The sequence below is a fragment of the Ambystoma mexicanum genome, chromosome 4p (genome assembly GCF_040938575.1).
Source record: "Ambystoma mexicanum isolate Mex_15411 chromosome 4p, UKY_AmexF1_1, whole genome shotgun sequence".
NCBI lineage: Eukaryota > Metazoa > Chordata > Amphibia > Caudata > Ambystomatidae > Ambystoma > Ambystoma mexicanum.
In genome coordinates this window covers 190,589,418-190,605,410 of record NC_090927.1, presented here as the reverse complement: position 1 = coordinate 190,605,410, position 15,993 = coordinate 190,589,418, and the positions used below count along the sequence as shown (strand labels likewise).

At 46.3% G+C, this 15,993-nt stretch overlaps 1 protein-coding gene across 1 annotated transcript in view; it reads right to left on the bottom strand.

The window, feature by feature from the left end:
- Nucleotides 1-236: 236 nt before the first annotated feature.
- The window catches only part of LOC138453128 (uncharacterized), a 42,598-nt gene continuing 26,841 nt past the window's right edge, over nt 237-15,993 (bottom strand). Inside the window, exon 2 of the mRNA XM_069605686.1 lies at nt 237-3,495. Within this exon, the coding sequence (XP_069461787.1) occupies nt 1,466-3,319 (1,854 nt within the window). The 5' untranslated portion in view covers nt 3,320-3,495 and the 3' untranslated portion in view covers nt 237-1,465. The remainder of the gene's footprint in view (nt 3,496-15,993) is intronic.

The window sequence follows — 15,993 nt, the reverse complement described above, 5'->3', positions numbered from 1 at the left end:
GATACTGTCTCTGGCCACGTTTGCACGTGGCATCCTGTTGCTGTGTCAGGGGTCAACTGCTGGGGGAGGTGGAGTGAAAAAATCGAATGATGCCTATATATATATATATATATATATATCAGAAAGAATCCCCGTACCGAGGTGCAGGGAGAATGGATGGCACTCCAGGAAGAAGTTTGGATTTAAGCAGTCCTTTCCAAACACAGAGTCAGGAAGTCAGGATGTTTCAGGCACGAAATAACTTTAATAATTACGATGTACAGGAAAGAGAAAAAACCACGAAAACAACGACGCGTTTCACGGCAACAAGCCGCTTGTTCACGTTGGGGGTAAGGAACACAGAAAGAGGACTATAAGCTTAACAGTTTCTCTCTATGGTTTCAGGATAGAGAGTAGTAATGTGTGACACGTAATCTCCTAGTCAAAAGCGGCGGCCATATTTGAAAATGCATATGCTCTGCCGTTCATTGCATTTTAAGTCTGGAATGGAACAAGTATGCACATTGCTCTGATTATAATTGCTTTTTTAGGCAAACTAATGTGGCATCTAAGACTTAACTATAGTGTCTAGATTACTGTATAATACAAAATGTGCATGCTAATACATTTGCTAACGTCCCGCAATTGTATTATACTTTATAGTAAATACCCATTTTCAAATTATGTCCGTTTTCAATTAACCGCTTTCTGACCTTTATCTAATTTCTCCGGTTAGGATTTTTTGTGTGTATATAGATATGCTAAAATGTTAAAATGAAATGCTTAGTGCATCAATTAAAGTGCTAGTGCAATCGTAATAAATAACTGTGCAAATATGCAATGTTTAGCAGCCATTAATAAAGTGCCAGTGCCTTTTAACCGCCCACTAGGCCAACATATTATTGATAAAGTGCGATGTGCATTAGCAGCTTCAAAAGTCAACCTCCCAGTACAAAGATAAATAAAGTGATTAGTGCTTTGCATTACTATCGTAATTAATGCTCGCTAATTGAAAAATAGCATTTTAGCTTTAAAAACACAATATTAAGATCATACGTAACGAGACGGAATTATTGACTGTTAGCTATTCTGTGTTTACCCATTAAAGAACAAGGAAGAGAGTTTAAAGAGCTGTTAAAATTGAAAAGATAGCAAAAAAGAAATAGAAAAAGAGAAAAAAATATATTTTTGGTCTAAAATTCATTAGAGTTTTTATATAGTATAGAAAAGTTTCTTAAATTGATAGACCTTTTATCCTTAATGCTAGTAAAAAAACATCTCTCAATGACAACCACAAGTAAACTTATATACGTTAAACAAAACTTGTCTGTGTGTAAGAAGAGACAGGGGGAAGAAAAAAGGGAGGAAAAGAAGAGGAAGAATTAGGCATGCTATAATAATTATCATTCTTAAATTCTTATCGATGAACAAGGCTATCCATTACATCCGGAGAGATTGCAGTCCTCTTTGAATAAAATAATTATTATTATGTGCCTAGAAAGGTGTGCAATTCTTCATCTAGGTTGTGGCCTTTAGGTTTCTTGGTCTCGAGGTCTAAGATGTATCTCGTTTCGGATTGTCTGAGGGAGAGTTCACGATTACCACCTCTGGCGGTTTTTGGAACTGTATATATTCCAAAATATTCAAAACCTTCCAATCTGCCTCCATGCTTCTCTTGGAAATGTAAAGCCATAGGGTATGTGGGATCGACATTTTTGATGGCTCTTATGTGTTGCAATATTCGAAGTTTCAATTTGCCGATTGTACTCCCCACATACCATTTGTCACATGAGCATGTGAGCACATACACAACATATTCTGTTCCACATGTGATCCTGGATTTTATGGGCACATATCTTTGTAGAACTGGATGTAGATAGTTTTTGATGTTTCTGCCAAATTTACAGGCTTTACACTTTGCACAATTTTGGAAGCCTCTTAGGTTGGCATTTAACCAGCTCGAGGTGCTTTGTGGGGTTTTCGGACTCATATAACTGGATACTAGGTTATCCTTTAATGAAGTTGAGCGTCTGAATGTAATGTTGACATTTGGACCTAGAATACTCTTCAAATGTTCGTCTTGTTTGAGTACATGCCAATGTTTGTGTATAATATGGCGAATGTGTTTAGAAGCTTCACTGAATGTCAAAATGAGTCGGGTATCTGTTTCTTCCTTTACTGTCTCTTTCTGAGTTTCAGACATCAGTAAAGTGGAGCGATCCTTTTGTCGCGCTTTAATATACGCTCTTTCCAGTACTTTTTTGGGGTAACCTCTTTGTAGAAATTTCTGGGCCATATCTCTGCAGATCTTATCGTAAGTGTCTAATTGTGAACAATTCCTCCTAATACGGATAAATTCGCCATAGGGGATGCTCCACTTTAAGGCTGTGGGATGACTACTTTTTGCATGCAGAGGAGTGTTGGAGCTGGTCGGTTTGCGATAAAGTTCAGTAACTAGTCCATCTGCCGTCACAGTTACAAGAATGTCTAAATACACAATATCAGTCTTGCTGTGGCACTCAGTAAACTGCAGGTTGTATTCATTGACATTGAGTAATTTCACAAACTCCAACCATTCTTCAGTTGTTCCATCCCAAATTATAAATAGATCATCTATATAGCGCAACCAAAGCACAACTTTGTCCGTATGGTGGCTATTGGGGGGAGTCCAAACTATAAACTTCTCCCACCACCCCATTGTTAAGTTTGCATATGAGGGAGCAAATGTTGTGCCCATGGCTGTTCCTTGCAACTGTGTGTAGAATTTGTTGTTGAATAGAAAGCTGTTGTTGGTTAAGCAGATATTGATCATCTCTAAAATCATTTTAGTGTGTTCCAAATAATTCAGTGATCTTGTTTTCAGAAAGTACTCACATGACTTCAGGCCATCGGTGTGTTTTATTGATGTATATAGCGACACCACATCTAATGTTGCTAGCAGATCCGTGTTTTGCCATGGTATGCCGTCTATTTTATTAAGAAAATCTTTTGTGTCTCGTAAATATGACGGTAAACTGGTGACAAACTTGATTAGAGTTTCGTCTACTAGTTTGGACACATTCTCAAGTAGTGCCCCGCATAGTGTCACAATAGGTCTCCCAGGTGGTCTGATTTTGTTTTTATGGACCTTGGGCAGAAAGTAAATGGTAGGCATTACAGGAAACTTTGGATGTAAATATTTGCACATTTCGTCTTCCAGTAATCCTTTCTCTCGCCATTTCATCAATAAGTTAAATAGTTTATCATTTATGCCTGACGTGGGGTCTCTGTCCAATAGTTTGTAACATTTGGGATCTTTCAATTGTCTATTAGCTTCAGCAATATAGTCCTCCCGATTCATTATAACAATATTAGTGCCTTTATCCGCAGGTTTGAAGACATAATCTTCCAATGCACATATTTTAGACAGAGTTTCTTCTTCTCGATGGGTGAAATTCTTTTTGAAGTCACTTGTTGTTTTTCTGAATTTTTTGAGGTCATTGATAACCAAATCTTGGAAGGCTTCAATGCTGCCACCTGGATTAAACATGGGGTTGAAACGTGATTTTAGTTTAAGATATATACACACACACATATATACACATATATCACAATGGTGTGAATACCTGGGCATATGATGGCCAGGTATTGGCATCATATGCCCAGGTAGTCTGCCCAGGTAGTCACACCATTTGGCAGGTATTGGCATCATATGCCCAGGTAGTCACACCATTTGGCAGGTATTGGCATCATATGCCCAGGTATTCACACCATTTGGCAGGTATTGGCATCATATGCCCAGGTGTTCACACCATTTGGCAGGTATTGGCATCATATGCCCAGGTGTTCACACCATTTGGCAGGTATTGGCATCATATGCCCAGGTGTTCACACCATTGGCCAGGTATTGGCATCATATGCCCAGGTATTCACACCATTGGCCAGGTATTGGCATCATATGCCCAGGTAGTCACACCATTGGCCAGGTATTGGCATCATATGCCCAGGTATTCAAACCATTTGGCAGGTATTGGCATCATATGCCCAGGTATTCACACCATTCGGCAGGTATTGGCATCATATGCCCAGGTAGTCACACCATTGGCCAGGTATTGGCATCATATGCCCAGGTAGTCACACCATTCGGCAGGTATTGGCATCATATGCCCAGGTATTCACACCATTGGCCAGGTATTGGCATCATATGCCCAGGTAGTCACTCCATTGGCCAGGTATTGGCATCATATGCCCAGGTAGTCACACCATTGGCCAGGTATTGGCATCATATGCCCAGGTAGTCACACCATTGGCCAGGTATTGGCATCATATGCCCAGGTATTCACACCATTTGGCCAGGTATTGGCATCATATGCCCAGGTATTCACACCATTGGCCAGGTATTGGCATCATATGCCCAGGCAGTCACACCATTGGCCAGGTATTGGCATCATATGCCCAGGCAGTCACACCATTTGGCAGGTATTGGCATCATATGCCCAGGTAGTCACACCATTGGCCAGGTATTGGCATCATATGCCCAGGTAGTCACACCATTGGCCAGGCATTGGCATCATATGCCCAGGTATTCACACCATTGGCCAGGTATTGGCATCATATGCCCAGGTAGTCACACCATTGGCCAGGTATTGGCATCATATGCCCAGGTAGTCACACCATTTGGCAGGTATTGGCATCATATTCCCAGGTAGTCACACCATTGGCCAGGTATTGGCATCATATGCCCAGGTTTCACACCATTTGGCAGGTATTGGCATCATATGCCCAGGTAGTCACACCATTGGCCAGGTATTGGCATCATATGCCCAGGTAGTCACACCATTTGGCCAGGTATTGGCATCATATGCCCAGGTATTCACACCATTTGGCAGGTATTGGCATCATATGCCCAGGTATTCACACCATTTGGCAGGTATTGGCATCATATGCCTAGGTAGTCACACCATTGGCCAGGTATTGGCATCATATGCCAGGTAGTCACACCATTTGGCAGGTATTGGCATCATATGCCCAGGTATTCACACCATTTGGCAGGTATTGGCATCATATGCCCAGGTAGTCACACCATTGGCCAGGTATTGGCATCATATGCCCAGGTATTCACACCATTTGGCAGGTATTGGCAAACTATGCCCAGGTAGTCACACCATTGGCCAGGTATTGGCATCATATGCCCAGGTAGTCACACCATTGGCCAGGTATTGGCATCATATGCCCAGGTATTCACACCATTGGCCAGGTATTGGCATCATATGCCCAGGTAGTCACACCATTGGCCAGGTATTGGCATCATATGCCCAGGTAGTCACACCATTGGCCAGGTATAGGCATCATATGCCCAGGTAGTCACACCATTGGCCAGGTATTGGCATCATATGCCCAGGTATTCACACCTTTTGCCAGGTATTGGCATCATATGCCCAGGTATTCACACCATTTGGCAGATATTGGCATCATATGCCCAGGTATTCACACCATTGGCCAGGTATTGGCATCATATGCCCAGGTAGTCACACCATTGGCCAGGTATTGGCATCATATGCCCAGGTATTCACACCATTTGGCAGGTATTGGCATCATATGCCCAGGTATTCACACCATTGGCCAGGTATTGGCATCAGATGCCCAAGTAGTCACACCATTTGGCAGGTATTGGCATCATATGCCCAGGTAGTCACACCATTTGGCAGGTATTGGCATCATATGCCCAGGTATTCACACCATTTGGCAGGCATTGGCATCATATGCCCAGGTATTCACACCATTGGCCAGGTATTGGCATCAGATGCCCAGGTATTCACACCATTTGGCAGGTATTGGCATCATATGCCCAGGTAGTCACACCATTTGGCAGGTATTGGCATCATATGCCCAGGTATTCACACCATTGGCCAGGTATTGGCATCATATGCCCAGGTAGTCACACCATTGGCCAGGTATTGGCATCATATGCCCAAGTATTCACACCATTGGCCAGGTATTGGCATCATATGCCCAGGTATTCACACCATTGACCAGGTATTGGCATCATATGCCCAGGTATTCACACCATTGGCCAGGTATTGGCATCATATGCCCAGGTATTCACACCATTGGCCAGGTATAGGCATCATATGCCCAGGTAGTCACACCATTGGCCAGGTATTGGCATCATATGCCCAGGTATTCACACCTTTGGCCAGGTATTGGCATCATATGCCCAGGTATTCACACCATTTGGCAGGTATTGGCATCATATGCCCAGGTATTCACACCATTGGCCAGGTATTGACATCAGATGCCCAGGTATTCACACCATTTGACAGGTATTGGCATCATATGCCCAGGTAGTCACACCATTTGGCAGGTATTGGCATCATATGCCCAGGTAGTCACACCATTTGGCAGGTATTGGCATCATATGCCCAGGTATTCACACCATTTGGCAGGTATTGGCACCATATGCCCAGGTATTCACACCATTGGCCAGGTATTGGCATCAGATGCCCAGGTATTCACACCATTTGGCAGGTATTGGCATCAGATGCCCAGGTAGTCACAACATTTGGCAGGTATTGGCATCATATGCCCAGGTAGTCACACCATTGGCCAGGTATTGGCATCATATGCCCAGGTATTCACACCATTGGCCAGGTATTGGCATCATATGCCCAGGTATTCACACCATTGGCCAGGTATTGGCATCATATGCCCAGGTAGTCACACCATTTGGCAGGTATTGGCATCATATGCCCAGGTATTCACACCATTGGCCAGGTATTGGCATCATATGCCCAGGTATTCACACCATTTGGCAGGTATTGGCATCATATGCCCAGGTAGTCACACCATTTGGCAGGTATTGGCATCATATGACCAGGTATTCACACCATTGGCCAGGTATTGGCATCATATGCCCAGGTAGTCACACCATTGGCCAGGTATTGGCATCATATGCCCAAGTATTCACACCATTGGCCAGGTATTGGCATCATATGCCCAAGTATTCACACCATTGGCCAGGTATTGGCATCATATGCCCAGGTATTCACACCATTGGCCAGGTATTGGCATCATATGCCCAGGTAGTCACACCATTGGCCAGGTATTAGCATCATATGCCCAGGTATTCACACCTTTGGCCAGGTATTGGCATCATATGCCCAGGTATTAACACCATTTGGCAGGTATTGGCATCATATGCCCAGGTATTCACACCATTGGCATTGGCATCATATGCCCAGGTAGTCACACCATTGGCCAGGTATTGGCATCATATGCCCAGGTATTCACACCATTTGGCAGGTATTGGCATCATATGCCCAGGTATTCACACCATTAGCCAGGTATTGGCATCAGATGCCCAGGTATTCACACCATTTGACAGGTATTGGCATCATATGCCCAGGTAGTCACACCATTTGGCAGGTATTGGCATCATATGCCCAGGTAGTCACACCATTTGGCAGGTATTGGCATCATATGCCCAGGTATTCACACCATTTGGCAGGTATTGGCACCATATGCCCAGGTATTCACACCATTGGCCAGGTATTGGCATCAGATGCCCAGGTATTCACACCATTTGGCAGGTATTGGCATCATATGCCCAGGTAGTCACAACATTTGGCAGGTATTGCCATCATATGCCCAGGTATTCACACCATTGGCCAGGTATTTTCATCATATGCCCAGGTATTCACACCATTGGCCAGGTATTGGCATCATATGCCCAGGTATTCACACCATTGGCCAGGTATTGGCATCATATGCCCAGGTAGCCACACCATTTGGCAGGTATTGGCATCATATGCCCAGGTATTCACACCATTGGCCAGGTATTGGCATCATATGCCAAGGTAGTCACACCATTGGCCAGGTATTGGCATCATATGCCCAGGTAGTCACGCCATTGCCCAGGTATTGGCATCGTATGCCCAGGTAGTCACACCATTTGGCAGGTATTGGCATCATATGCCCAGGTATTCACATCATTGGCCAGGTATTGGCATCATAGGCCCAGGTAGTCACGCCATTTGGCAGGTATTGGCATCATATGCCCAGGTAGTCACACCATTGGCCAGGTATTGGCATCAAATGCCCAGGTAGTCACACCATTGGCCAGGTATTGGCATCATATGCCCAGGTATTCACACCATTTGGCAGGTATTGGCATCATATGCCCAGGTAGTCACACCATTGGGCAGGTATTGGCATCATATGCCCAGGTAGTCACGCCATTGGCCAGGTATTGGCATCATATGCCCAGGTAGTCACACCATTTGGCAGGTATTGGCATCATATGCCCAGGTATTCACACCATTGGCCAGGTATTGGCATCATATGCCCAGGTAGTCACGCCATTGGCCAGGTATTGGCATCATATGCCCAGGTAGTCGCACCATTGGCCAGGTATTGGCATCATATGCCCAGGTAGTCACACCATTGGGCAGGTATTGGCATCATATGCCCAGATATTCACACCATTGGCCAGGTATTGGCATCATATGCCCAGGTAGTCACGCCATTGGCCAGGTATTGGCATCATATGCCCAGGTAGTCACACCATTTGGCAGGTATTGGCATCATATGCCCAGGTATTCACACCATTGGCCAGGTATTGGCATCATATGCCCAGGTAGTCACGCCATTGGCCAGGTATTGGCATCATATGCCCAGGTAGTCACACCATTTGGCAGGTATTGGCATCATATGCCCAGGTATTCACACCATTGGCCAGGTATTGGGATCATATGCCCAGGTAGTCACGCCATTGGCCAGGTATTGGCATCAGATGCCCAGGTATTCACACCATTTGGCAGGTATTGGCATCATATGCCCAGGTAGTCACACCATTTGGCAGGTATTGGCATCATATGCCCAGGTATTCACACCATTGGCCAGGTATTGGCATCATATGCCCAGGTAGTCACACCATTGGCCAGGTATTGGCATCATATGCCCAAGTATTCACACCATTGGCCAGGTATTGGCATCATATGCCCAAGTATTCACATCATTGGCCAGGTATTGACATCATATGCCCAGGTATTCACACCATTGGCCAGGTATTGGCATCATATGCCCAGGTAGTCACACCATTGGCCAGGTATTAGCATCATATGCCCAGGTATTCACGCCTTTGGCCAGGTATTGGCATCATATGCCCAGGTATTAACACCATTTGGCAGGTATTGGCATCATATGCCCAGGTATTCACACCATTGGCATTGGCATCATATGCCCAGGTAGTCACACCATTGGCCAGGTATTGGCATCATATGCCCAGGTATTCACACCATTTGGCAGGTATTGGCATCATATGCCCAGGTATTCACACCATTGGCCAGGTATTGGCATCAGATGCCCAGGTATTCACACCATTTGACAGGTATTGGCATCATATGCCCAGGTAGTCACACCATTTGGCAGGTATTGGCATCATATGCCCAGGTAGTCACACCATTTGGCAGGTATTGGCATCATATGCCCAGTTATTCACACCATTTGGCAGGTATTGGCACCATATGCCCAGGTATTCACACCATTGGCCAGGTATTGGCATCAGATGCCCAGGTATTCACACCATTTGGCAGGTATTGCCATCATATGCCCAGGTAGTCACAACATTTGGCAGGTATTGCCATCATATGCCCAGGTATTCACACCATTGGCCAGGTATTTTCATCATATGCCCAGGTATTCACACCATTGGCCAGGTATTGGCATCATATGCCCAGGTAGTCACACCATTGGCCAGGTATTGGCATCATATGCCCAGGTATTCACACCATTGGCCAGGTATTGGCATCATATGCCCAGGTAGTCACACCATTTGGCAGGTATTGGCATCATATGCCCAGGTAGTCACACCATTTGGCAGGTATTGGCATCATATGCCCAGGTATTCACACCATTTGGCAGGTATTGGCACCATATGCCCAGGTATTCACACCATTGGCCAGGTATTGGCATCAGATGCCCAGGTATTCACACCATTTGGCAGGTATTGGCATCAGATGCCCAGGTAGTCACAACATTTGGCAGGTATTGGCATCATATGCCCAGGTAGTCACACCATTGGCCAGGTATTGGCATCATATGCCCAGGTATTCACACCATTGGCCAGGTATTGGCATCATATGCCCAGGTATTCACACCATTGGCCAGGTATTGGCATCATATGCCCAGGTAGTCACACCATTTGGCAGGTATTGGCATCATATGCCCAGGTATTCACACCATTGGCCAGGTATTGGCATCATATGCCCAGGTATTCACACCATTTGGCAGGTATTGGCATCATATGCCCAGGTAGTCACACCATTTGGCAGGTATTGGCATCATATGCCCAGGTATTCACACCATTGGCCAGGTATTGGCATCATATGCCCAGGTAGTCACACCATTGGCCAGGTATTGGCATCATATGCCCAAGTATTCACACCATTGGCCAGGTATTGGCATCATATGCCCAAGTATTCACACCATTGGCCAGGTATTGGCATCATATGCCCAGGTATTCACACCATTGGCCAGGTATTGGCATCATATGCCCAGGTAGTCACACCATTGGCCAGGTATTAGCATCATATGCCCAGGTATTCACACCTTTGGCCAGGTATTGGCATCATATGCCCAGGTATTAACACCATTTGGCAGGTATTGGCATCATATGCCCAGGTATTCACACCATTGGCATTGGCATCATATGCCCAGGTAGTCACACCATTGGCCAGGTATTGGCATCATATGCCCAGGTAGTCACACCATTTGGCAGGTATTGGCATCATATTCCCAGGTAGTCACACCATTGGCCAGGTATTGGCATCATATGCCCAGGTTTCACACCATTTGGCAGGTATTGGCATCATATGCCCAGGTAGTCACACCATTGGCCAGGTATTGGCATCATATGCCCAGGTAGTCACACCATTTGGCCAGGTATTGGCATCATATGCCCAGGTATTCACACCATTTGGCAGGTATTGGCATCATATGCCCAGGTATTCACACCATTTGGCAGGTATTGGCATCATATGCCTAGGTAGTCACACCATTGGCCAGGTATTGGCATCATATGCCAGGTAGTCACACCATTTGGCAGGTATTGGCATCATATGCCCAGGTATTCACACCATTTGGCAGGTATTGGCATCATATGCCCAGGTAGTCACACCATTGGCCAGGTATTGGCATCATATGCCCAGGTATTCACACCATTTGGCAGGTATTGGCAAACTATGCCCAGGTAGTCACACCATTGGCCAGGTATTGGCATCATATGCCTAGGTAGTCACACCATTGGCCAGGTATTGGCATCATATGCCAGGTAGTCACACCATTTGGCAGGTATTGGCATCATATGCCCAGGTATTCACACCATTTGGCAGGTATTGGCATCATATGCCCAGGTAGTCACACCATTGGCCAGGTATTGGCATCATATGCCCAGGTATTCACACCATTTGGCAGGTATTGGCAAACTATGCCCAGGTAGTCACACCATTGGCCAGGTATTGGCATCATATGCCCAGGTATTCACACCATTGGCCAGGTATTGGCATCATATGCCCAGGTAGTCACACCATTGGCCAGGTATTGGCATCATATGCCCAGGTAGTCACACCATTGGCCAGGTATAGGCATCATATGCCCAGGTAGTCACACCATTGGCCAGGTATTGGCATCATATGCCCAGGTATTCACACCTTTTGCCAGGTATTGGCATCATATGCCCAGGTATTCACACCATTTGGCAGATATTGGCATCATATGCCCAGGTATTCACACCATTGGCCAGGTATTGGCATCATATGCCCAGGTAGTCACACCATTGGCCAGGTATTGGCATCATATGCCCAGGTATTCACACCATTTGGCAGGTATTGGCATCATATGCCCAGGTATTCACACCATTGGCCAGGTATTGGCATCAGATGCCCAAGTAGTCACACCATTTGGCAGGTATTGGCATCATATGCCCAGGTAGTCACACCATTTGGCAGGTATTGGCATCATATGCCCAGGTATTCACACCATTTGGCAGGCATTGGCATCATATGCCCAGGTATTCACACCATTGGCCAGGTATTGGCATCAGATGCCCAGGTATTCACACCATTTGGCAGGTATTGGCATCATATGCCCAGGTAGTCACACCATTTGGCAGGTATTGGCATCATATGCCCAGGTATTCACACCATTGGCCAGGTATTGGCATCATATGCCCAGGTAGTCACACCATTGGCCAGGTATTGGCATCATATGCCCAAGTATTCACACCATTGGCCAGGTATTGGCATCATATGCCCAGGTATTCACACCATTGACCAGGTATTGGCATCATATGCCCAGGTATTCACACCATTGGCCAGGTATTGGCATCATATGCCCAGGTATTCACACCATTGGCCAGGTATAGGCATCATATGCCCAGGTAGTCACACCATTGGCCAGGTATTGGCATCATATGCCCAGGTATTCACACCTTTGGCCAGGTATTGGCATCATATGCCCAGGTATTCACACCATTTGGCAGGTATTGGCATCATATGCCCAGGTATTCACACCATTGGCCAGGTATTGACATCAGATGCCCAGGTATTCACACCATTTGACAGGTATTGGCATCATATGCCCAGGTAGTCACACCATTTGGCAGGTATTGGCATCATATGCCCAGGTAGTCACACCATTTGGCAGGTATTGGCATCATATGCCCAGGTATTCACACCATTTGGCAGGTATTGGCACCATATGCCCAGGTATTCACACCATTGGCCAGGTATTGGCATCAGATGCCCAGGTATTCACACCATTTGGCAGGTATTGGCATCAGATGCCCAGGTAGTCACAACATTTGGCAGGTATTGGCATCATATGCCCAGGTAGTCACACCATTGGCCAGGTATTGGCATCATATGCCCAGGTATTCACACCATTGGCCAGGTATTGGCATCATATGCCCAGGTATTCACACCATTGGCCAGGTATTGGCATCATATGCCCAGGTAGTCACACCATTTGGCAGGTATTGGCATCATATGCCCAGGTATTCACACCATTGGCCAGGTATTGGCATCATATGCCCAGGTATTCACACCATTTGGCAGGTATTGGCATCATATGCCCAGGTAGTCACACCATTTGGCAGGTATTGGCATCATATGACCAGGTATTCACACCATTGGCCAGGTATTGGCATCATATGCCCAGGTAGTCACACCATTGGCCAGGTATTGGCATCATATGCCCAAGTATTCACACCATTGGCCAGGTATTGGCATCATATGCCCAAGTATTCACACCATTGGCCAGGTATTGGCATCATATGCCCAGGTATTCACACCATTGGCCAGGTATTGGCATCATATGCCCAGGTAGTCACACCATTGGCCAGGTATTAGCATCATATGCCCAGGTATTCACACCTTTGGCCAGGTATTGGCATCATATGCCCAGGTATTAACACCATTTGGCAGGTATTGGCATCATATGCCCAGGTATTCACACCATTGGCATTGGCATCATATGCCCAGGTAGTCACACCATTGGCCAGGTATTGGCATCATATGCCCAGGTATTCACACCATTTGGCAGGTATTGGCATCATATGCCCAGGTATTCACACCATTAGCCAGGTATTGGCATCAGATGCCCAGGTATTCACACCATTTGACAGGTATTGGCATCATATGCCCAGGTAGTCACACCATTTGGCAGGTATTGGCATCATATGCCCAGGTAGTCACACCATTTGGCAGGTATTGGCATCATATGCCCAGGTATTCACACCATTTGGCAGGTATTGGCACCATATGCCCAGGTATTCACACCATTGGCCAGGTATTGGCATCAGATGCCCAGGTATTCACACCATTTGGCAGGTATTGGCATCATATGCCCAGGTAGTCACAACATTTGGCAGGTATTGCCATCATATGCCCAGGTATTCACACCATTGGCCAGGTATTTTCATCATATGCCCAGGTATTCACACCATTGGCCAGGTATTGGCATCATATGCCCAGGTATTCACACCATTGGCCAGGTATTGGCATCATATGCCCAGGTAGCCACACCATTTGGCAGGTATTGGCATCATATGCCCAGGTATTCACACCATTGGCCAGGTATTGGCATCATATGCCAAGGTAGTCACACCATTGGCCAGGTATTGGCATCATATGCCCAGGTAGTCACGCCATTGCCCAGGTATTGGCATCGTATGCCCAGGTAGTCACACCATTTGGCAGGTATTGGCATCATATGCCCAGGTATTCACATCATTGGCCAGGTATTGGCATCATAGGCCCAGGTAGTCACGCCATTTGGCAGGTATTGGCATCATATGCCCAGGTAGTCACACCATTGGCCAGGTATTGGCATCAAATGCCCAGGTAGTCACACCATTGGCCAGGTATTGGCATCATATGCCCAGGTATTCACACCATTTGGCAGGTATTGGCATCATATGCCCAGGTAGTCACACCATTGGGCAGGTATTGGCATCATATGCCCAGGTAGTCACGCCATTGGCCAGGTATTGGCATCATATGCCCAGGTAGTCACACCATTTGGCAGGTATTGGCATCATATGCCCAGGTATTCACACCATTGGCCAGGTATTGGCATCATATGCCCAGGTAGTCACGCCATTGGCCAGGTATTGGCATCATATGCCCAGGTAGTCGCACCATTGGCCAGGTATTGGCATCATATGCCCAGGTAGTCACACCATTGGGCAGGTATTGGCATCATATGCCCAGATATTCACACCATTGGCCAGGTATTGGCATCATATGCCCAGGTAGTCACGCCATTGGCCAGGTATTGGCATCATATGCCCAGGTAGTCACACCATTTGGCAGGTATTGGCATCATATGCCCAGGTATTCACACCATTGGCCAGGTATTGGCATCATATGCCCAGGTAGTCACACCATTTGGCAGGTATTGGCATCATATGCCCAGGTAGTCACACCATTTGGCAGGTATTGGCATCATATGCCCAGGTATTCACACCATTTGGCAGGTATTGGCACCATATGCCCAGGTATTCACACCATTGGCCAGGTATTGGCATCAGATGCCCAGGTATTCACACCATTTGGCAGGTATTGGCATCATATGCCCAGGTAGTCACAACATTTGGCAGGTATTGCCATCATATGCCCAGGTATTCACACCATTGGCCAGGTATTTTCATCATATGCCCAGGTATTCACACCATTGGCCAGGTATTGGCATCATATGCCCAGGTATTCACACCATTGGCCAGGTATTGGCATCATATGCCCAGGTAGCCACACCATTTGGCAGGTATTGGCATCATATGCCCAGGTATTCACACCATTGGCCAGGTATTGGCATCATATGCCAAGGTAGTCACACCATTGGCCAGGTATTGGCATCATATGCCCAGGTAGTCACGCCATTGCCCAGGTATTGGCATCGTATGCCCAGGTAGTCACACCATTTGGCAGGTATTGGCATCATATGCCCAGGTATTCACATCATTGGCCAGGTATTGGCATCATAGGCCCAGGTAGTCACGCCATTTGGCAGGTATTGGCATCATATGCCCAGGTAGTCACACCATTGGCCAGGTATTGGCATCAAATGCCCAGGTAGTCACACCATTGGCCAGGTATTGGCATCATATGCCCAGGTATTCACACCATTTGGCAGGTATTGGCATCATATGCCCAGGTAGTCACACCATTGGGCAGGTATTGGCATCATATGCCCAGGTAGTCACGCCATTGGCCAGGTATTGGCATCATATGCCCAGGTAGTCACACCATTTGGCAGGTATTGGCATCATATGCCCAGGTATTCACACCATTGGCCAGGTATTGGCATCATATGCCCAGGTAGTCACGCCATTGGCCAGGTATTGGCATCATATGCCCAGGTAGTCGCACCATTGGCCAGGTATTGGCATCATATGCCCAGGTAGTCACACCATTGGGCAGGTATTGGCATCATATGCCCAGATATTCACACCATTGGCCAGGTATTGGCATCATATGC